This window comes from Xyrauchen texanus, chromosome 40, assembly GCF_025860055.1.
Source record: "Xyrauchen texanus isolate HMW12.3.18 chromosome 40, RBS_HiC_50CHRs, whole genome shotgun sequence".
In the NCBI taxonomy this organism is placed as follows: domain Eukaryota; kingdom Metazoa; phylum Chordata; class Actinopteri; order Cypriniformes; family Catostomidae; genus Xyrauchen; species Xyrauchen texanus.
Window position 1 is genome coordinate 25,180,276 of NC_068315.1, and position 24,178 is coordinate 25,204,453.

At 38.8% G+C, this 24,178-nt stretch overlaps 1 protein-coding gene across 3 annotated transcripts in view; it reads right to left on the minus strand.

Moving 5' to 3' along the window:
- The window catches only part of LOC127633911 (mitogen-activated protein kinase 8-like), a 30,859-nt gene extending 12,448 nt beyond the window's left edge, over positions 1–18,411 (minus strand). Inside the window, exons 1-8 of one of the 3 annotated variants that reach the window (XM_052113289.1) lie at positions 18,263–18,411; positions 11,918–12,097; positions 11,711–11,840; positions 11,453–11,511; positions 11,040–11,178; positions 8,730–8,895; positions 5,640–5,711; positions 4,911–5,093 (exon numbers count right to left, since the gene is read on the minus strand). In XM_052113289.1, the coding sequence (XP_051969249.1) occupies positions 4,911–5,093; positions 5,640–5,711; positions 8,730–8,895; positions 11,040–11,178; positions 11,453–11,511; positions 11,711–11,840; positions 11,918–12,039 (871 nt within the window). In that variant the 5' untranslated portion in view covers positions 12,040–12,097; positions 18,263–18,411. Of the gene's footprint in view, positions 1–4,910; positions 5,094–5,639; positions 5,712–7,016; positions 7,089–8,729; positions 8,896–11,039; positions 11,179–11,452; positions 11,512–11,710; positions 11,841–11,917; positions 12,098–18,262 lie in introns of all 3 variants that reach the window. The other 2 variants (XM_052113287.1, XM_052113288.1) reach the window with 2 other exon arrangements.
- Positions 18,412–24,178: the final 5,767 nt, after the last annotated feature.

Consider the following 24,178-nt stretch of genomic DNA (forward strand, 5'->3'; position numbering starts at 1 on the left):
TTTCACTGTTTAAATATACTGTTATTTTATACCATTTGTTCAGTTTTCTACTGTTATTTCAGGTGAACAATTGTTGTAGTTTAATTGTGTGCTTTATATACATTTTGACCTGGCTGATTATTTCTGCTTGCTAGCTCACTAATACTGCAGACGATTATGGTTTATAAACCATGAGAGGAAGAAACCGTGTTCAAAATTAAAATACTATTAAAAGGATTAGTTCACCCAAAAAGGAAAATTCTCTCATTATTGAGCCTCATGCCATCCCAGATTTGTATGACTTTTTTTCTTCTGCTGAACACAAGGATTTTTGAAGAATATTTCAGCTCTGTAGGTCCATACAATGCAAGTGAATACGTGCCAACATTTTGAAGCTCCAAAATGCAAATAAATACAGCGTAAACGTATTACATAAGACTCCAGTGGTTAAATCCATATCTCCTGAAGCGATATGATCAATATTTAAGTCCATTTTTACTATCACTCTCCACTTTCACTTTTACGTTCTTCTTATTTTGTTGTTGGTGATTCACATATTGTATATCGCCACCTACGCACAAGGACGTAGAACGTATGGTAAAAACTGTTTTCGTGCCGCTGTTGTCCGGAGAAGTCCTGGGAAGCCCAACTCAAGGCCCACAAACTACCTGCGTCCAACCTCCTGGTGTACGAATATCTGAAGAAAGCCATCCAGCAATGGGTCAGCCGAAGCCCAGAGCAGTAACGCCAACACTTCGCTCGAACACTGTTCGAATTTGCTTGGCACGGTGGTTGCTGGCTGAAGATCACAGTGCCGAAGAGGTACTCGATTTGGTGGTACTGGAACAGTTCATCACCTGGCTACCGAAAGGGACAGTGGAGTGGGTCCAGTGCCACCGACCGGCATCGTTGAATGGGGCAGACCAGCTGGCTAAGGACCATATGGCGGAGTATTCGGGGGCCGGCGAGCCCCCTTCTCTCTCTCTCTCTCTCGCTCGCTCTCTCTCATCCATCTCCTTCCCTTCATCCTGTCCCTGTTCCCCGGAAATGGGGAATTCCTACCCCAAAACCATTTGCCCGGTCCCGTGGGCTGTTCCCTAACCCTCTCTGCTCTCCCTCACAGGCTGGTGAATCCGCTGCCATGGGTGTGGGAGTGAAGTCTGGGCTGGTCTGCTGGAGCTGAGGGGAACCCAGCATTTCCTGGACGATGCCCCACGATGGAGGTGGAGACATTAGTTCAGTTCCCCGTGGCACCACAGGCTGCCCCCGATCGAGCAGGAGCATAATGGATGCCTGTGAGTATTAAGGGGTGTACATATCAAGCCATGGTGGATTCAGGTTGTAATCAACCCTCCATTCACCAAAGCTTGGTTCAGTACGAGGCTTTGGAAACAAGCCGGTGGGTGAATGTAAGGTGTCTGCATGGGAATATCCAATATTACCCTGTAGTGACAGTCACAAAATCATAGTGTCGAGGCTGTGGTTAATTCCCACATCACCCATCTACTAATCTTGGGAACGAATTGGCCGGCATTTACTAACTTAAGGGGAATGTGAGTAGGTGGGTCCTGCAAAAAATTGTGTGGTGTGTGACTTGCTGGCTTGGGAGTTGGAGACAGTGCTGTCTACGTCAGCTTCACATCAGGAGGACGTAAGGGAGGGGGAAGTCTTGGATTCCCCAGCCCTTAGAGGATTCCCTGCTGGGCATTTCCCTCTGGAGTAGACATGAGACGAGACCCTTAGATCTCCCGAGTGGGGATTCAGAAAGAAATCCTCACTGATCAGGGTACAATGTTTATGTCAAGTACACTACGTGAACTGTACAATTTATTGGGGATTAAATCGATTCAGACCAACATTTATCACCCCCAAACAGATACTTGGTAGAATGATTAAATCAGACACAATAGAATATGATTCTTAAATTTGTGCATGAAGATGCTCAAAATTAGGACAAGTGGCTCAAGCCCTTATTATTTGCAGTACATGAGGACCTGCAAGCCTCCATGGGGTTCTCCCCATTCAAATTATTGTACGGGTGTCGACCGCGCGGTGTGCACGACATCCTACGTGAAGATTAGTTGAAGGGACCTTCAAACAGCAAAAACTAAATTCAATACGTTCTTGACCAGAGAGCAAAACTCCACACACTGGGGCAATTTACACAGGAGAATTTGTTCCAGGCTCAAGAACGTCACAGCTGGCTGTATAATAGGGGTACTTGGCTATGGGAATTGGCATCGGGAGATAAAGTCCTTGTATTACTCCCCACATCGAGCTCTAAATTACTCGCCAAGTGGTAAGGGCCATTTGAGATCACACGGTGAGCCAGGGAAATCTATGAGGTTAAACCAACGGATAGAGGCAGACTATGTCAGATTTACCACCTTAATTGCCAAAAACCGTGGAGAGAGGCGGTCCCTGTGGAGGAGCTCGGACAGGAGGTGAACTAAAAGCCACAGATCATGTAACCTGGTAGGACTTGCGGAGACCACCTCTCACTGTCACAAGTTACGAAGGTTGCCAAAGAGAATTCTCTGACGTGTTATTACCTCTTCCCGGTCGTACGAATTGTTTTTTTTTTTTTTTTTTTATTAATTTATTCCTTTTATTCACTGTACAGCACTTTGGTCAACATCGGTTGTTTTTAAATGTGCTTTATAGACAAACATTAATTGATTGATTGATAGATAGAGCACCATATCGTAACCACCCTAGGGGTAGTTGTAAGCAGTCGTCCCTACCGATTACCCAAACACAAAAAAAGGGGTTCGGAAAGAATTACTAAATATGGGGGTAATAGAAGAATACCACAGTGACTGGGCCAGCCCGGTGGTGCTAGTTCCGAAGAGTGACTGCTCGGTATTGTTCTGTGTGGATTATAGAAAAGTCAATGCAGTGTCTAAATTTGATCCATACCCAATGCCTCTGATTGATGAACTGCTTGATTGGTTAGGCACAGCTCGCTTTTATTAGACACAATTTGATGAAGTGAGAGTGGCAGATCCCCTTAACTCCCATGTCCCATGAAAAAAAAAAAACAGCATTTTCCACAGCATTTTTCCTTTTGTTTTGTTCAGGGCCCCGGCTACGTTTCAGCGGCTCATGGACAAAATCCTCAGACCACACGTCGCTGCCTATCTGGATGATACAATTATTAACAGTAATGACTGGCAGCAGTACCTGCAGCATCTGAAGGCTGTCCTGAAGTCGTTGAGATGGGCAGAACTCACGGCAACCCTAAGAAGTGTGCAATTGGACAGATAGAAGTACAGTATCTGGGCTTCCACTTGTGTCATGGACAGATGCAGCCCCAAATTTATAAAACTGCAGCGATTGCAGCCTGCCGAGGAGACCAAAAAAGAGGTGAGACAGTTCCTGGGGCTGGCTGGCTATTATCTTAGGTTTGTACCTAACTATTTGACCGTCACCAGCTCACTGACTGATCTTACAAAAAAGGGGGCACCAGATCCAGTCCAGTGGACGGAGCCGTGTCAGCAGATGTTCACACAGGTGAAAGCTGCACTTTTGGAAAGCTACGGCGGGCCATTATTGCACTCTCTTGACTTCTCTCTCCCTTACATCTTGCAGACGGATGCATCAGACAGGGGGGTGGGAGTGGTATTGTCCCAGCTGGTAGAGGGGGAGGAGCACCCCGTGCTGTACAGTAGTTGCAAACTCTCACTGAGGGAGGCCAAGTACAGCACAGTAGAAAAAGAGTGTTTGGCCATCAAGTGGGTGATCCTAACCCTCCGGTACTATCTGTTGGGGCATGCTTTCACCCTCCGTTTGGACCACACCCCACTCCAGTGTCTCAATCGCATGAAGGATACCAACGTGCGGATCACCTATTAGTATATCTAGCTCTCCAGCCTTTTAAGTTCGAGGTGGTCCACAGGCAGGGGGCGCAGATGGCCGTGGTGAATTTCCTCTCTAGAAATGGGGGGGGGAGTAAGTCACAAGCAGGATGGCTCCCGGTCTGAGTCAGGCGATGGGGGTATGTGGTGATAGTGCATGGCTGAGCGACGTCTGTAGAGAGCGAGGCCACGGGAGGAAGAATGGTAAGGATTGACACCTGTGGGAAAACATCTCTAACAGCTGCTTGTGAGAGCTGAGAGGGATATTGTAACAGTTCAAAGGATGGGCAAGGAGGAGGCGGGAACCGGCTGAACAGTAAACATACTTAAACAACACAGATTCTATATTCCTCAAAATGCATAAAAAAACATGAAAATAACATAATGAAGCAGTTATGCAGATATAAAAATGCTTTAATAGCATTAAATAGACCTATATTTATTCCATGCATTGACAGCTGAATGCTGAAGGGTCCGTGCAATAAACCAGAATAATTATGTTTGTTGAACAGCAAAGCCTACTGTACAGGGGTGAAAATATTTTCCATGTCATTCATTTCAGCCCAAGTGTGATTAGACCTTTTGTCAGCAGTTTATCTTGCAAATTCATCTTGTATTTGGAGTGCACATGCCTTTAGGCAGTGTGTTAGACTCAATCACCATTTCCTTTCATTCTATGGAAAGCAAATGGAAATGCAATTAAAGTGAATGATGACAGAAGCAAACATTCTGCAATCTTTGTTTGTGTTCTGCAAAAGAATGTCACGTGAGTTTGAGATGGTATAAGTGTGAGTAAATGAGGAATAATTATCCTTTTTGGGTGAACTATTCCTTTTCCATATCAGTTTACACCTAATAGTAAAGCTGAAGTACCAGGTATTTATTGAACATACTGATCAGTGACACCTGAATCATGACACAAATCAAACCTTGAGAAATTTTAACCATTACACCCATACTTTGAACGTGGCAAAATTATCCATTTTATTATACAGTTTCTAATAGCAGTGTACATCAAAACTATTTTCAGACCACTGCTTAAATATTGAACAAGATAATGAACAAATCTCTCACCTTTTAGTTTATTGTGTTCGGAGTCTGCAGGGAACAGCACATCTGGGAAGAGCTTCTCAAAGCTGTAGCCAGCATAGCGGGGCCTGTTCTCCACGTAAGTCCTCACAGACTGGTTCAGTTTCACCATGAACTCCTGAGATGGCGTGCCCAGCTGCTCAATTACCTTGTTCCACTGGTCAATATCTTCAGATTACATGCTAAGGAAAACTACTGACTGGTGCTTCGCATGTCTCTCTAAACTGTCTTAGACGTCAGATTTAAAGTCATTCATATATAATAAATTACTAGGCGCATTATAAGAGTCAACGAGCGCGTTTACTTGCACGTTCTTACACCGATTATGCTTATGAAGGTGACAACATGTGGTCAAGTGAACGCATAAAATTAAAAAAGACGCGTTCCATTATCGCTGTACGGTCATAAAATGGCATGCGAATAAACAGATTGACATCCGGGTAAATAAATGCCCGTTACATAGATTTTGCTGTCCATGTAAACACTTTAACCGCAGTTCTAACCGGATTGTCCAATGTGCGCACGTGTTGTATCCTGATTATTTCAAATGTCACGTAAACGCGGATTTCATTGACTTGCAAAAGCAATTTTTCATTCAATTTCAAAATCTTCCCATCAATGATAAACTACAGGTTGAGGGAACAAATGACAAACCAAACAATCACACACAGAGACATTTACAATGGAACAGTAAAGACAACCAGGTAAGGATACGGTCTGTGCCAGGAAACAACACATTGCCTCTGACCATTTCAGCCATGATGCAGCCAATAGACCAGACATCAACTGAAAAATGAAATGAGAACCAAATTAAAATGCCAAAAAAATCCACAAATGAAATGGCATGCTTAATGCCATTTAAAAAAAAGGGACAACAAAACACACACACACACACTCACACACATATATAATAGGACAAATAAAGAACTGAGTGCATTAATGTGGATGCAACCCAGCTAAAAAGTAACATGCAAACGTGTTATTGTGCAGTCACAGGTGTGTCAGGCAAGTACTGCTGGTCACTGGCATTACTGGACCAAAGCATTCAATAACCCGAACAAGACAAATTAACTTTGAATACTTCAAAATAGTCAAGATGGTTCCCCTTTTATGTTCAGGAGCAGTGAAGCCACAGACAGTAGGCCTTTGTCCTTCTCTCTGTCTCTGTTTACGAACCGAGTGAGCACCAGTGTGCAACATGGGTGCAAAGATTTTAAAGGGGTCATGGGTGCAACAATTTTAAAATAGGTGTTGATGTTGTTACTGTAGAGGCCATCTTGGATTAATGAGTATCTCAAGTGACGTAGAGTTGTCACGGAAGTAGAGAACAGGGCTTATTGGCAGCTTGGTTTCAATAAATGCTTTTATTGCATTGGAGATTAAGTTTTGAGTTCTGGAATTTACAGTATGTTTTTATAGTAGAATGACCTCTTATATGTCAAAATATCAAGGAAAATGTGATTGCATGACATGACCCCTTTAAGGCCCTGGGGCTTTTATTTTGACACTCCAAGAAGACAAAGACCTTAGAGTGTCTGTGTTTTGGCTAGTTAACAGTAGTTTAATACTTTTCACTCAAAAATCTGGTGAAGCCTAATTTATTTTTTTTGAGAAATATTATTATTATTATAACTAAGTGACCCTTAAATATATTGTGTGTTAGAGCTCAGTCTGGTATAGGGTCTGCCTGTATAGTCTTATCCACAGCTGCTGTGAAGAGATATCAAACACAATCATGTGTAGAACCCAATATAAAAGGTTTTTGTGTTTCAACTATTTTCAGAATGGCACACTTGGCTTTACTTGAAGATTTTACTGTGCATGCTCTCAATTGAGAGAACATCTTTAGAGAGAGTAAATTGGCACCTGTGCAGGAGAGGTTGTGCAGAAATAATCCAGATTCATAAACATGAGAAAAAAGTTAAGAATAAAGTAATGCTCACATGCATCTAAACATTTTGCATTAAAGTACACTTGTACGCAATTATTAGTGAAAGAGACCCACTGCCACCTAAAACAAGTGGCACCATGATCCAGCTACTTACAAAATCAAGGCAAAATGCAAAAGAACTAGAGGCTGAACAAGGATACAGTCCCTCCCTGGAAAAAGGATTTTGTGCCGCACCATCTCTGCCATAATGCAGCCAACAGCCCAAATATCCACTACACGCAGTAGTGAGCGTAGCATAGAGGAAGAAGAGAGGACATGAGCAAAGCAAACAGGGCAGCATGATTGGTTACGTTTTTGCCGAGTTTGACTCATTGCCAATTTCTCTCAGTGCTACAGTTCAGAACTAAATGTCAGAAACTTCTGCTTTAAATATTTTCGTACTGCAGTAAACCACTTTCCCTCCCCAATGTGGTTTACGCAACTAGACTGAATGACTAATGCTGTTTGTATATATAGTGGGGAAATGCTCTGTGCTACAGGCAAACATACAGTGTGCTTGAGCATGCACATACATTGCAACTAAAACTAGTCAAGCTGAACCAAAATCCCTCGAGAAACTTTAAAAGCATGGTTCATCTAAAACTTAAAATTGTAATTATTTACTCACCCTCATGTTGTTCCAAACCTGAATGACAAATTGTTTTTCCATGCATGTACAGCTCAATGCATGGGGACTAAGGCTTTCAAGACTTTCATTTCATTTAGGTGCAAAATTTCAAGACTTCTGAAACCACACTATGACTTTGTTTGAGGAACACAATTAAACTTGTTATTCAATGAAAATGTTGACATCTGTCCTAGCACTCATTGATGCGTTCCTGAGACAAGTAAAGATGTCCGATTTGTTAACAAATTGTAATTTTGAGTTAGACTTTACAATGAATTGTTTGATCCAGTTCACAAAACAGGTCTTAATGACTTTTCCACAAATTGGGCTGATCTGGTTCTCAAGTTTACTGACTCAATGATCCAGTAACAGCTCTCTGGAAAGTTAGATTACCAGTAAGTAATGACTTCAATGTTGATCTGCTCTTCATACAAGCAATAGCATGACCTGGTACTGATTCTTTAAGAAAAACAGCATTTCTGTAAAGACCATCTGTAAATGATCGCATATTAACGAGAGAGGATTCGAATCACATCATAATTACAATTAAATGTATATTTTTTTGTTGTTTCTGACAAATAACTCACTGTAATGAACAGAAATGATATTAAAAGAGACATTATTTAATAAAAAATGGATTGTGTGCATCTCATCTTTAGGCATAAATTACAAGGAAAGAGTCAAACCAAATGTTTATGCTCAACACTCAGTAAAATGATCTCAGTGCTGGACTTCTTCCCCACTATACTACTCAATCACCGATGAGTGAAATCTCCACAATTACCAGCAAGTTGAGACTCACAGAACTTTTTAGTCGCATAGCGTGAATTTGGTGATGTGAATGTGAGTGATTTCCTCTCATTGTAGTGGAGGGTTACTCATAGATTAAAAGATCGATGTTGGGACTTAAGAATCGAGATCGAGATAGCTCAAATGAAGATCGCGATGCATCAGAAAATTTACAGTATATTTTCACCCAATCCTATGGAAGCAGAAACTAATATGGGTTTGGAACAACTTGAGGGAAAGTAAAAGATGACAGAATTTTAGGGTGAACCATCCCTTTAACGGTAAAGCACCAAAGCCATTTGGTGTGACCAAAGTAGATTGGAGCGATCCCAAAATGCAGTGTGTATCCTTTCTGCAGAATCGTGTGAGGGTGCTCGTCAGGTCATGTGGGACCATTTCCGAGGGCATGCTGCAGAGCGGTAATGAAACAGTGGCATGGCATCAGGTTAGCACTCACCGTTGGCTTGGTAACCCATGCCCAGAATGACCTCAGGGGCACGATAGTAGCGTGTCACTACATAAGGGGTCATGAGAAGGCCGGTAGCAGCAGTGCGGGCCAGACCGAAGTCAAGAATCTTCAGTGTACAGTCAGATTTTACTACTATGTTACTGGGCTTCAGATCCTGTAAAGAGGAGGTCAGAGGACAGCAGAAAGGTCACATTCTACCATGCTCAGAGGTCGAGAGGCATGGGCAAGATTGAAAACAGACAGTCAAGGATTTCCATAAGTTCTACTAGTCCATCTACAGTGCATCCGGAAAGTAGTCACAGCGCTTCACTTTTGCCACCTTTTGTTATGTTACAGCCTTAATCCAAAATTGATTAAATTAATTATTTTCCTCAAATTTTTACAAACAATACACCATAATGACAATGTGAAAGAAGTTTGTTTGAAATCTTTTCAAATTTATAAAAAAATAAAATAAAATCACATGTACACAAGTATTCACAGCCTTTGCGCAATAATTTGTTGAAGCACCTTTAGCACCAATTACAGCCTCAAGTCTTTTTGTGTATGATGCTACAAGCTTGGAACACCTATTTTTGGGCAGTTTTTCCCATTCTTCTTTGCGGGACCTCTCAAGCTCCATCAGATTGGATGGGGAGCGTCGTGCACAACCATTTTCAAATCTCTCCAGAGATGTTCAATCAGGTTCAAGTCTGGGCTCTGGCTGGGCCACTCAAGGACATTCACAGAGTTGTCCCGTAGCTACTCCTAATGTTATCTTGGCTGTGTGCTTCAGGTTGTTGTCCTGTTGGAAGATGAACATTCACCCCAGTCTGAGGTCCAGAGCACTCTGGCGCAGGTTTTAATCAAGGATGTCTCTGTGCATTACTGCATTCATCTTTCCCTCAATCCTGACTAGTCTCCCAGTTCCTGCCGCTGAAAAACATCACCACAGCATGATGCTGCCACCACCATGCTTCACTGTAGGGATGGTATTGGCCAGGTGATGAGCAGTGCCTGGTTTCCTCCAGACATTACGCTTGCCATTCAGGCAGAAGTGTTCAATCTTTGTTTCACCAGACCAGAGTCCTTCAGGTGCATTTTGGCAAACTTCAGGCGGGCTGTCATGTGCCTTTTACTGAGGAGTGGCTTCCGTCTGGCCACTCTACCATACAGGCCTGATTGGTGGAGTGCTGCAGAGATGGTTATTCTTCTGGAAGGTTCTCCTCTCTCCACAGAGAAACGCTGGAGCTCTGTCAGAGTGACCATCTTCTTGGTCACCTCCCTGACAAAGGCCCTTCTCCCCTGATCTCTCAGTTTGGCCGGGCGGCCAGCTCTAGGAAGAGTCCTGGTGGTTCCAAACATCTTCCATTTATGGATGATGGAGGTCACTTTGCTCATTGGGACCTTCAATGCTGCAGAAATGTTTCTCTAACCTTCCCCAGATCTGTGCCTCGATACATTCCTGTCTCGGAGGTCTACAGACAATTCCTTAGACTTCATGGCTTGGTTTGTGAACTGACATGCACTGTTAACTGCGGGACCTTATATAGACAGGTGTGTGCCTTTCCAAATCATGTCCAATAAACTGAATTCACCACAGGTGGACACCAATCAAGTTATAGAAACATCTCAAGGATTATCAGTGGAAACAGGATCTACCTGAGCTCAATTTTGATTGTCATGGCAAAGGCTGTGAATACTTATGTACAGTGATTTTATTTTATTTTTAATAAATTTGCAAAGATTTCAAACAAACTTCTTTCAAGTTGTCATGATGGGGTATTGTTTGTAGAATTTTGAGGAAAATATTTAATATAATCCATTTTGGAATAAGGCTTTAACATAACAAAATGTGGAAAAAGTGAAGCGCTGTGAATACTTTCCGGATGCAATGTATACTGTCCAACAGAGCCAAACTGTAATAACTATGCAATGCAATTTAAGCAATGAAACTGAGAAAATTGCCACAAAGGTTTGTGATTATTCAGCCAAACGTGTGTTTTAAAATAGTCTCACTCCGATTTCTCTGAATATGGGCCTAGTTGAGCCATACCTGTCAGTCACAGGACAGATCATAGTCTAAGAGACCCAATTTCAGTTAGACCTCAATTTTGACAAAATGTGTAATTTATCGAATTCTGACTTTGCACCAGAGCTGAGAAGCGTTGTTTGTATGGTGCGAGTGACCAATCATTAAGATGTTGCTCTTGAAGAGCATTTCAAATCTTCCACTTATGAGAATAACACATTTGAAAGTTGCTATCCTTGTAGAAGAGCTATACAATGTCTCTATTTCTGTATTTTTAAGAAGCATACCCTGTGTATGATGCCAGCAGCATGTAGGTGTTTGATTCCACAAAGCATCTGATAAAGCAGGTAGGAGAGTCTCTCATGGTCCAGCTCCATTTGAATCACCTGGCACAGGTTAGCATCCATCAACTCCATCACTAGATAACTGCAGAAAAGGAGATTCAGGAGACTTGCATTGAATAGATACTATAGATCTGAGATATTCTTCTAAAGATCTTCGTTTGTGTTCAGCAGAAGAAAGTAAGTCATACAAATCTGGGATGGCATGAGGGTGAGTAAATGATGAGAGAATTTTCAATTTTGGGTGAACAACTCCTTTAACATGACATTTGTATTCAAAAATGCATCATAGACTTTACAAGCCAAAGCACATATCACTTCCATTCTATTTCAATGAAATCACAGCAGAAATAACTTACACATCCTGGAATTCTTCAAGTGTCTTCTGTGGCGTGAACACATTTAGTAAGCCAATTATCTGTGAAATTAAAGCAGAATGCATAATGCAGTATCGCTCTTCTGTATTTGTCTAAAATTATATAAAGGGATATGACCCGAAAGTCAAAGTCTCTCAATTCCAGATATATTAAAGCAAAATAAACTACATAAAAAAGAGGGATATTTACTGTATATTCACATACAATAACAGACAAAGAAATGCATAGAACAACACTTACATTTTTGTGGTTAACACATTTCATAAGGACCAGTTCTCGGTAAGCCCGTTTGGCATGGGTTTGGTTCTGAAATGGTCGGCTAAGTTTCTTAATTGCAACATTACGTTCATGGACGTGGTCGTACGCTGAGCTAAAAAACAAAAGACAAACTTGTCATTTTCCAACTTGTGTGAGTCTTCACTTATCCTCACTAATTTACAAATTTACCAGACGATGCCTTGTGCTCCAGATCCAATTGGTCTTAAATTCTGATACCGCTTCAAAACTGTGAAAGTTGAATCTCCTACATCAATGCTGTAATATTCTTTCTCACGCTTATTCCTGTTCATGATGAAAACGGTGCTGACTTTGTCTTGGTCATTCAAGTAGAAATTCACTTTCAAATATCTGAAAAGACACAAAAGGACATTTGTGAGGGAGTAGACTTTCATGATGTTTCATCCATTCCTGAAAACAGAAAGTGGATTTCTTTTGGGTTTTTCATTGAAAAGACAGAGCAAATAGTCAAGATACGGTTTGTTCATAAAACCTATTTTCAATGCAGCTTTCAATGCAAGATTAGGTAAGATATACAAGCACAGCAAAAAAGGTCACTACAATAACATTCCACTAACATGCTCTAACTTTAAGATTCACATGTAAAATAGACTGGGCAATTCATTCATATATTTAAAATATATTTATAATTATTATGCTAGTGATAAAAAAGCATTATCAGGGTTTTTTCCTGCATAGAGAACTACTAGGCATCCACATCCGTCAAATTTCATGCCGCCTCCAGCTGTCTATAAAACTCTGGTGGGTATCTTCGTAGAAAACACTAACAAGTGTTGCACTCAGTGTATTGTCATTTGTAACTACAAATCTCTGCAATAATAATAAAAAAATTCCATTGATGAACAGTCACTTGATGTCATTTAACGTAACATAAGAGCATATAAAACTATAATGATGACACACGAGACGAGCGCTGCGGCTCGAATGTCTGATAGAAACACAGATCACATCTTGGCGATATAGCTTTATTTCATCCTTAATTATAGTTCATATAATACGGGAGCATGACATGTAAATAAGCACAAACACCAAAACTGTCTTTCTCTGTGCGGTCAGAGCCGCTTCAACCAGTCACGGAAGTGACCCAATCTGAGTGGGATTCGAGACCGGGAGAGATTTAAAGTTCTGCCGGCTGATGCGCACTAACACGGAGACGTTTGTCTCTCACCCCTGCTGTCTGCAGCTTGCACGCAACAAGTTGCATCACTGATGAGAGCATCATGATAAGATCAATCTTATGTGAAAAATAACACTAAAAATGACAACAACATAAAAATGTGTGTATATATATATTGGTTTGGGATAGACAAGATTGACAAATGCTTATCAATAATACTCTTATGGCTAAAAATGTCAACAGATTTCATTGACTAACACTACATTAAAATGCCCAGACTTTGTCAACTAAAACTTGACTAAAAAAAGAAGATAGGATAAGGTTGACTAAATATGATAAAAACTAAAAAGGACATTTGACACAGGATTGAGACTAAGACTTAATAAAAAAACAACTGACAAAACTAAAACAGTTGCCACGTCAATAGTAGTGTATTAACACAAAGCCAATGTTTACATGTTTTTAACTTCACTTTTTTGATCAGTATGTACTGATCACACTTGTAATGGCGGGAGGGTGTTTGCTTTTTTAATTAAGTTAGTCAGTCATAACAGTGGGCGTGTCTTAAAGGTGACGTACATAGAAAACAGAGCATTTCATACAGAGGGCCAAAGACAGGGAAGAAAATAAACCAAATGTTAAGCATGGCATGACTGTCACAAATTGCGTCAGGAATGAGGACCTAAAAGCAGGAATGAGGCAAAAAAATAAAGATTTATTAAATAAGTAATACAAACAGGAAAAACAAAACTTAAAACTGGATAACAAATTACAAACCGAACTGGAGACAGCACAACAAAACACCGACTGAAAATGAGAACAAAATGATCCGACAAACCCAAGAGGAAAAGAAGCACAATATATAGAGGTAGGGCACATGAGGAACAGGTGAAAACAATTAACATAACAAGGAATAAAGGAGGAAGAGTGATGATGGTGACGAGGAGGCGGAGTCAGGGAAGCACATGGCAGACAAACACACAGCCATGTGATAAAACACGAGACTAAAACAGACTCAAGTGCACTTGGTGATGAAGGACCAAACACAGCCATGTGCACTGACACAACACACAAGACTGACAGAAGAGTGCATGGCAAGAGGACCAAACCCAAAGCCATGCGTGCACAAAAGTCGAGACACGCAGCATGAGTGTCCGGATCCTGAACCAGACAAGAATCCGAACTAGGCTGAGTCAGGACCCAGACACCACACTCTGAACATGAAAACACAAACACAGAGCATGAGTGTCAGGATCCTGTCACCACCATCCTGACACTGACCCCTTTTTTCTTTTAGGTTTTTACTGTATTGTACTTCTTGCTTTAAATATTTTGAATCAACTTGGCTCTGCTTATGTACACATTTCAAAACAAATACATAAATCTAGATATGTTGAATATCGTTAAAAGGCTGAAGTTTGGAGATATGTCACCCAGCATTAATTTCAGCCCCATAATTTCCAACTTATCGCATAAAAGTACATACAAATACTAAAACTCTGTGGAAATTAGGGCTCTTTGTGCAATCCTCCACAACAATGAGAGGAAATTACCCGCATTTGCAGCCAAATTTCGTGCTATTCAACTAAAATGTATATCTATTTGGTAACTGGCTGGTAAATGTTCATATTTCACACACCAGTAATTGTATAGTATAGTGGTAGAGCAGTGAGATCCTTTTACTACGTTGAGACTAAATTTTCTGTGTAATGTGTCCCCAAATATGAGATCCACGCAACCCATTTGTCATTGAATAATGTCTCTTTTAATACTTTCTGTTCTCTACACTCAGTTGTTGATCAAAAACAACATAGCAGAGATGATGTAAAGCCATTCCAGTCTGTCTTGTTAACATGCTCTCTTCTACAGAAATTTGTTTTTTTTGTTAAAGGAGACAGTACCGGTTTTAGCACGTTTTCAACAAATCATTGTCAAAACTTGTAAGCAGTTCAAATTATGCACTTAGTCCTAAACAAACATGCAACAAAACAAAAAAAAATTAAATATAATATCTTATTTATTGATTGAATACATGGAATTGTTCATTTTTAAAAAGCCAAAATGGGACCAAAAATTATGAAAAACGAATCACATTTAATAAGTAAAATTAATATGTTCGTAATGTACCTAGTAGGTTTGCAGTGGTATACAGGTTTCACAGTATACCACAGTATACTTGTGTGTGTGTGTGTGTGTGTGTGTGTTAAAGCAGTGTATCTCAACTGGTGGGTCACAGGTCTATTCGGACTGGGTCTCGCGGACAGCAGGGAAAGAACAATGCCATGGTTCTCCCATTGAAGATATTTCGGCGGCCGCCCAAGTGATAGCCTATTTAGGACTGCTGAGGCAGATTTAATGATAATCTCACAATCAGCTAAAGGCTTCTCATCTGCACTTTCGCACGAGTGTAATGGAACCAGCTTGTGCTTATTATCTGCTCTTTTCTCTGGCGCACATGCGTAACAACTGGGCTTCCCTTGATATTGCGGAGCACAGACCTCAAAACTGATGTGACCAATTTGAAATCTAGTGATACTTTTCTAGTTTAAAGTGTTACGGGGAAAGTTAAGTCAAACCTACCAAACAGTAGCAGCCCTGACATGCCAAACAACACTGAGGAGGAAAAGATCAACACTGTGTTATGACCTATTTTATCTATTTTTTTCATTATACATCATCTTTACAGAATTGTTTAACGATTTTATATGAGTAATGAGTTAACGTAACTGTTATATTTTGACAAAATGTTATAGTTTATGAAATGATCTAAAAGTTAGAATCTATTAGATCTCATTTTATATCAACAGTGGCAGTTGTAGTTAAAGTTTCAAAATGTGTTTCAGCTAGTATTTACTTTTTCATAAATACTATAATTTGTTATTATTATTACTAGCCTATTATTCAAAACTAGACCATGGTAACGAGGAGCCTTTCCTCCTGTGTAATATGCATGTTCTGTTTGAAATATGTTTGAAATTAGGAAACAAATGGGCTCAAATAAGTAAATATGCTCTTCAATTTTTAAAAAGGGGGGAGAGAAAACTTCCTGTCGCTTTTGTTGTTGACGTCAACAACAAAAATAATGTCACTTGATGCATGTCCTTGTACTTGAATACCATGAACAAAACTATACAATAAAAAAGGAAATGCGACCCAGGATACATTAAATACAGGCTATGTTTAATCTATGACAGGTCGCCACTTGATTTCCAATGTAAAATCGGTCCTGAAACAAAACCAGTTAAAGGTACAGACAGGAGCAGTCTGGCTGTGCTGTCGCACAGTATATGTTAATTATTAATTATCATAGGACATTACATTAAAAGCTCACACAGCTGATGTTATTTTTCATTTAGTAGTTAATTTAAAATGTAAACTAACATGATTTAGTTATATTACATGTTATAGTTACATGCTATTTTTTATCATGTTTATAATTCTGTTTATTATTATAATTCTGTTAACTTTCTTATTTATTCTATTTATTTTCAAAAGGGAGACTTTTTTTATTTTTTTTACACATACTTCCATTAAAAAAAATGGTTTCAAGTTTCTATTATAATAAAGCGTTTGCTCAACCAAAAAAAAAAAAAACTTCTGTTTTCGCTCCTTAAAGGGTGATTGTTACTGATAATAATAATAATTGTGTAATACCGTCATACCGTGAAACCGTGATATTTTCTGCGACGGTAATCGTACTGTGAAAACCTCATATCAAAATCAGAATCTAATTGAGAGCTTGTGAATCAGAATTTGAATTTGGCACTGCAAAGTCTACGAGTAGGTTCTGTAAAAATGACCCAGGCTGTTTTCAACCAATGCAGCTGAAAGTTATTCCTAAAATGTAGCATATTAAACTGAGGATGCTGCAGTGAGAGTCACAAAGATGACTTGGCCTCTTTATGTCTACATCAAGGCAGTCTTTCCTCTCTCTATTTACATTTGAATTTTGTTCGAGATGTTTCTTTATTCTTTTTCTATTATTATTATTTTTATGTCAAGGGCATGAAGCTCTAAGATTAGGTCTAAAATAGGTTTTCTGACTGTGTAAAGCTTTTAGTCAAAGACACAGTCAAAGGACCATTAAATCCCATAACAGGTACATAACAGCCCTGCAGTTGTTATACATCAGTTTCGGTGGACAAAATGTTGCACAGATGTCTGAAACAGGGGACAACGGCCCTTATTAGTGTGAACAGGAAAAAAGCAAAAAACAAGTATTTTATTTGATTGACAGAAAATAAAAATGTGATATGACCACATATACCTGAATGACATTATTTAGATATTGGTGTAAACTGCATACAAAAACAACATGCAGCAGGTGTAGTACACAAAGTTTAAAGTTAAGAAGGTTCAGTTCACAACTGCAAGAGTTGAACCAAACTGTAAATTCATTAACGCGCCTTCTCAGCAAACCATTTTAATGGTATGTCAATACTGAAGCGATCTATCCATTGTAATTAATGAAGCCAAACTGCATTAAACACGGCATTCTCTTATTTTAATGTGAAAGTAAAATGTCAATCACATCCTAAAATAATATGAAGACTGAACCGCACCCGAACAAATGCCATCCACTGTCATGTCCCTCTGAAAGCACTGAATGTTATGATCTGAATTCAACATCTCACGCCACCATCCATATCCAATGACCTCAGTTTCTCTGATCGGATTCCTCACACCTCCACTGAGCCTGTTACACTGTAGCTACATTAAATACAACAGATTAAACCTGTTTATTAAATCAAACTGCAAATAATCAATACGATCAGAGCATAATGAGAGTTATGCATGGACACAATCTTAAAAACTCAGTGAGCTTCCTACCTAGACAGCATTTTATGGGCATTAGAAGCAACACATTGTGAAACACTATAAAGGTTGAGACACAATGTCTGTGTCAGCCGTACACAAGGATCTCAACCTGATACATCATGTCACATAGAAAATAACCAGTGACAAAAAGAAGTACCAAGTTTTGTGGACATGGTACCATGCTAATACCACTTTTGTGGTCATACACCATAGAAATGACATAGTATTAATTTAACTGCCATGTTAATACTATAGTATATGATCATGTTAATCATCAATGTACCATGTTTTCATCAAAGGATCAGCCCATGTGAAATAATCATAATACCAAATGTAAGGTCTGAATATCGGCTACACTGCACATGTTCATAAGTCTTTAATAAACGTAACCATTTTCGCCACTAAGTGAAAGAAGATCCAGACACTTTCACTTTAACCAGGTTAAACCAGCTAGTCAATGCTATTTACTGTTCTGTATTACACCGACAAATGAGCGTTACCCTCCCCCACAAGAACCCACCTTAAAAACATCAGCGCCCAAACTGTAAATGTTCACTCACCCTCTCAAAAGATACGCAGACAAGTCAAGGGCAGATTTAACAAAGGACCGATCCCTTCTCACAACAGAACGTTGTATTCTTCTTGCTTTCCACTTGAAGACACTAACAGCTCTGCGCTCACTGCGCTTCCGTCCACTGGCAGGCCTTGAGCTGTGGACACTTGCGTAAAACGTCACTCTGACTTTGCGGGGCGATGACGTGAGCAGTTCTGCTGTTCCCCAGACGTTACGACGACGGTCTTGCGATGACGTCGTCTGACTTGGTTTGATACTAAACATAGGCAAAACGTTATTTGTTGTTGTTGTTGTTGTTGTTGTTTTGTTTTTTTTAGTTTTTTTTTTTTTTTTACATATATTATTTTATACTACATGTACAGCATGTTCAATTGCATTTTCGATTAGCAAAATCAGTAGAGACTAAAATATAAATTATCTGCTCATGCTCAAAATGAATCCATGTATCATTCGTTAATTTCATATTCAATTAGGAATTCAAAATCAGAAAAAAAGACTTGTTATTTAATTATTAGTTTACAAAACCGAAATGAAACAAATAATGACTTATTTCGTAATTTCGAATTAACGCACAAGTTAAAAATAGGAAATTGGAAAAAATTGCCATGGGACACCGTGCGTTTTAATGATTTGATTTCACTAATATATGGTTTGAATGTTTGATTCGCACATATGGGTGGACTTGAAACGCCCCTTTCTTCTGATTGGTCAACTTGCACTGTCGTCTTCCTCAATGCTGTGAGACAGAATAAAAGTATATTCGTCTCAGTTAATATTTCATTATTCAACATTTATTCTCCTAATCTCGCCATTTTTATTGCAGCTGAGCTATCTCTCTCAAGCAGTCGAATTTATCAGACAGCCCTACACATAAAACTTTGCTCCGGTTTGAAAAGGCATGGTTTTAAATGAGATGACGAAAATAACACATGGAAGCATATGCCTATATTGTAAAGACATAGGCTTACGTTTAACTGTGAGGTAAAGTTAGGTTAAGGTTCGATATTCGTTGAATATTCGTCTGTGGTGCGTAAAGGCCCGTCTATAAACTCCACCCACAATTAAAGCGTCACTTGGCGTTAGAGCAGTCATTTATTTGATTTGCATGTTCTATCATTAAAAAAAACATTGCTATTTAACAAATATCACTACAATTAACGAAAACATTATTTTCACATTCCAAAGGTTGTAGTAACTTTCCAGTGTGCAGACTGACTCACTACAGGTGAGACTTTTTACAGTAGGTCCTTACGTCCAATAATATGAGTATTAAAAAATGAATTAACTCAAATTCACCAAAACGTTATTTTCACATTCGGTTGTAGTAATTTCTCAGTAGACAGACTAACTTACTACAGGTGAGATTTTTACACTAGTCAGTCAATCCACTGGGCAGTTACAACATCTGGAATGTGAAAATAATGTTTTGTTGTGTTTGAGTTAATAATTTTTTTTTAATACTATTCATATTATTGTAAAAATCTCATCTGTAGTAGCTCAGTCTTTTAACTGGCAAACTAGTACAACATTTGGAATGTAAAAATGTACTTTTAATGTTTTATGTTTGTTTAACTTGCACATCAACTGAATGAGTGACACTGTACGAGAAACCGAATATCCAAAAAATATTGAACCTCAAACTAACTTTACCCCGCTGTGGGAGCTTAGGTGTGAGGGACTTGCTCATCATGGAAATTATGCTAAAGGAAGTTCACGAATGCTCGTCTCTCAAAACCTCTACCAGTGAATTTAAAATCAGCATTTACACATAGTCTTCACATTTGACTGATAATAAAAGGCACACAAACCACTGAAGTCGTATGGAATACATTTATGCTGCCTTTATGTGCTTTTTGGAGCTTGAAAGTTTGGTCATCATTCACTTGCATTATATGGACCAACAGAGAAATATTCTTCTAAATATCGTCATTTTTGTTCTGCAAAATCAAAAGAGTCCTGTACATCTGGGATTGCATGAGGGTAAAAGTGTCAATTATGAATTTTCATTTTGAGGTGAACTTTTCCTTTTACAACTCTATTACATGTGTTTCAGCATTGTTATATGACCTTTTTACAAAGAAACTATAATTGAGAAACAAAAAAAGGTGGTTCAATTTCTGAAGACAACTATTGATCACAACACAAATTTAGTGATTGTCAGTTATGCATGCTTGCTTACTTTTACTTCTTAGAAGTCTGTATCTGATTATTTATTTTAAAATGTAATTCTATTAATAATTACTGTTCACAAAAATAAAAGGCACAAAATAAAATTATATGACAGGTGTATTTATGATTTTTGGTTTCCTGTCAAAGCTGTCAAATCTTGTAAATCTTTATCTAATATCAGTCTTAGATAAAACTATAAAAGTGTATGTTTGTGTAAGCAGCTGTTGACGGAACATTGTGAAGGGCAATTGTCTGGGGAATTATCAAGCAGACAATAAAAATTATCCTACAAAAATTCAGCTGGATAAATGTGAGTGGGAAAATGTCTTTTGCTCAAGAGCGCTGTAATTGGTAAGTGTTTTTGGAAATCTTTATGGAACCTTTTAGTAATAAATGCAACGGATGGTGAAGTGGCAAATTCATTCTTAGGAAGAAAAAAAAATGGTGGCTCTGTTACATGCTTTTTCTGTGTCCTTGTAGGTTTTGTCTACCTCAGTGTCATCTTATGCTTTCAAGCTTCAAAAAGGCTCCATTCTGGCATGCAATGCCCACTTTTCATTTGAACTATTCCATTGAAGTATAAATAGGTTGGGTGTTCAGACACGCCCAAATGGGGGTGGCAATATCGTTTGTTTTGAATTTAGTATTTTTTTCAGCTCAGATCAGAAGATTTTTGCTGTTGTGGTCTAATTATGGCTGCATTCTAGGCACTTAAGTTGTGGGTTAGTTTTACTAGTAAATCAGTTTTGAGCCAATTCTGAAATAGCATTCAATGCAGAATCAGAACCGGGTTTGCAGGCGAAGAAAATATGTTTTTGTTGTTTTTGTTGTTGTTGTTGTTTACTGGTATTTCAAATTTGAAACAGACCATTTTTTAATCATATAGCTCATTTTATATTCCAAGTATGCATCATATGAATGTATAATGTATTTAACTGTACAATATATGGAATATATTGTACAGTAGTGAAATCTATAGAGTTACAACTCACTTCCTTTGAGTCAGATTAGTTAAGTGCTGGTGGGGAGTTTGGCCTCACTGATTGGTCGCCCACTGACCTGTCAAACCTTTTCCTCTAATCCAATTGAGTTCTTATGGCTGGTCTCTAAGAATAGGACTAATTAGCCAAAACGCCGCAGTGGCAACATTTGGCGACATCACAGTATCAGGAAACAGAGGAAATGTTCTTGGATAATAATGGTAAAACTGGAGAAATGGATAATTATAAAACGAGTGCTGTTGTTGGTATGTAAGTGAGAGCCACAGAGTAAAATGCTTATGAGGATTATAACTGAGCTGAAGATATCTGGAGGAAAAGTCTGTGTATATCGAATGTAGAAAGGTAAAGATGCCTTGTTACTTCCCTGTGTGCCTTAATAGTCATTAGTTACATATCTGCTCCAATAACTTTTACAGATAAATAGATTATCCTATGCTATTATTCACCAATATGTGAAAAACCGTTGTAATGGCAGACAAAACAGATTGTGTTTCAGATGATCAAGAAGTGGAGTTTGGAAAGGAATGGGCATGTTCTCTGTTTATTGGCAGTTGTATTTGGTGCACAAGTGTAGCATTTGTTACATTATACTTGCATTATAACCACAAATGTCTAATACCTCCAAGGAAAAACCCTTATAGAACTTTTTCAAACTGGCTGTAAATTTCATTATATCATTTCTTGTAGGTGCACAAATTAAGTTTAACAGTGTACAGTCTATTATTGGATTTGGCCTATTCATTCATTGCAGTTATGATGTCCTCTGTCCGTGAAAGTTTTCTGTTTTATTCTTTTCAACACATCTCTTGCTAAAAGACTGGGTACATCACACTCTGCACAATACAAACATATTCACACTTAACATCTCATACAGCTCAAACATTATGTGTGATGGCAAGTTCTCAGCCTTAATATCAGCTTTAATGTAACATGTTGTGCAGTTTTACACAGACAGTATCATACTGTCAAGAATCATAACATGAACATTAATTTTGAAGATCTAATTCAAAAGTGAGTCTGTGGAAATCAATGTACCAATGACATGTTTGTACTCAAGGATTCAAGTGAAGTCCAGCGACAGCATTTAGAGGCAAATGTCAAGGTAATCCACTATGGTGTGCAACCAGTCACTAAGTGTTTGCAGAGCAATTTTGATTAATAGATTCAATGAAAAATAAATTCCAATCTTTGTATCTAATTTGTATTAAAATTATTTAAAGTATTATTGAAAGTGTTCAGAACAAACCTTTGTAAGCCAATCGGAATGTTAATTAAGTACCCCAGCTCTTGATGAACTGGTCGAACTTTCAGCATGCAAGTGCATGGAACAACGTACTGCCCCTCAGTTCTTCTGAAGTTGACACATCAAATACATTGTCTGCCAAAAACTGCCTATCTTTATGCACTTTTCTTGTGCTTTTAGTTTGGTTGTAAGAAAAGGAAGCATTAGAGACACATTAGAGCAAATCCACCAATCTCTCTCAAAACCAATTACTTAAGGAAAAGACAGGCCTGTATGCAAGTGTGTGAAAGCCAGAAGACCAACATGTGGTAGGTTCTGCTGTTTTACCCCTGTGGTAATTAAAGAGGAAAGCTAGAGACAGAGTACTCCTGCACTGTATGTGTTGTTTTAACATGCGATCACTAAAGGAATTATTCAAATCAGGCAATTGCTAAATGCAATTTGTACGGCAGAATTTCCTGCCTTTCAGGCCAGTTCTGATTCCTTGTGGAATTGATGCAGCAGACTACCGCAATCTGGCATACAATGCTGAGAAACTGCCTAGCATTGCTCCAACACTGCAGTCCAGGTACCTGATTCAATACTTTAAACTATAATATCATGAATTGCTGCAATGATCTCTAAAAACTAAACCAACATCACTTTTAAAAAAAAAAATTACATTATTTGCACCAGGCAAATAGCACTGACTTTAGTGAAAAAGGCACAATAAGCCTACATTACTTTGAAAGAGGTGTGTTTGCATTATATCAGCACAAATTGCACTTGGTAAAACTGGATAAGACACTATAATGGTCACAAAAGTGGTGGCTTAGTTTAGTACATTAACCTGCCGCTTAAGAAGATTTTTATTTTCCAATGTGACTGACATAATGATAATGGAAATATGTTGCTGGCTCTTGGGAACACTCTTGAATGATTATCAGGAAGACTAGGTCATGCTGTCATAGTATATAGGGTAAAGTGTCACAATAAAACATGCCATTAATCCATCGGCATAGATATTATGTCAATATTGGGGGGACAATGATAACTAGGTGCTTGAAATCAACATACTACACCACTGGTAGAGAAAATGCACATTTGTATATTTGGACTTTTGACTCAAAACTAGGCTTGGGATCGATGCCTTTTTCACACATGGACAATCCGAAAATATTCCTGATGGTTATCGATGTATAACGGCATTTCTACAGATATAAATAAGACTACTCGTTGCTACAACGAACCCTTAAATCTACTACAAAGGATTACCAGTATTGTCAGTAGCGCGGAGGTCCAGGAGTCGATAGGAAGAGCCATGCCCTCCGCCTTCTCAAGCTGCTTAAGCAATATAATCTTTGTCTCTTGTATACTTCTCAACACAACATTAGTTTTGAGTGTGAGTGGCACTGTAACTTAAACTCATTAAGTTTCATTTCCTCTAACATGTTTCAAAATGGGCTACATATCTCTGACTATAAACTTACCTACACAATTTGTTAGCTTC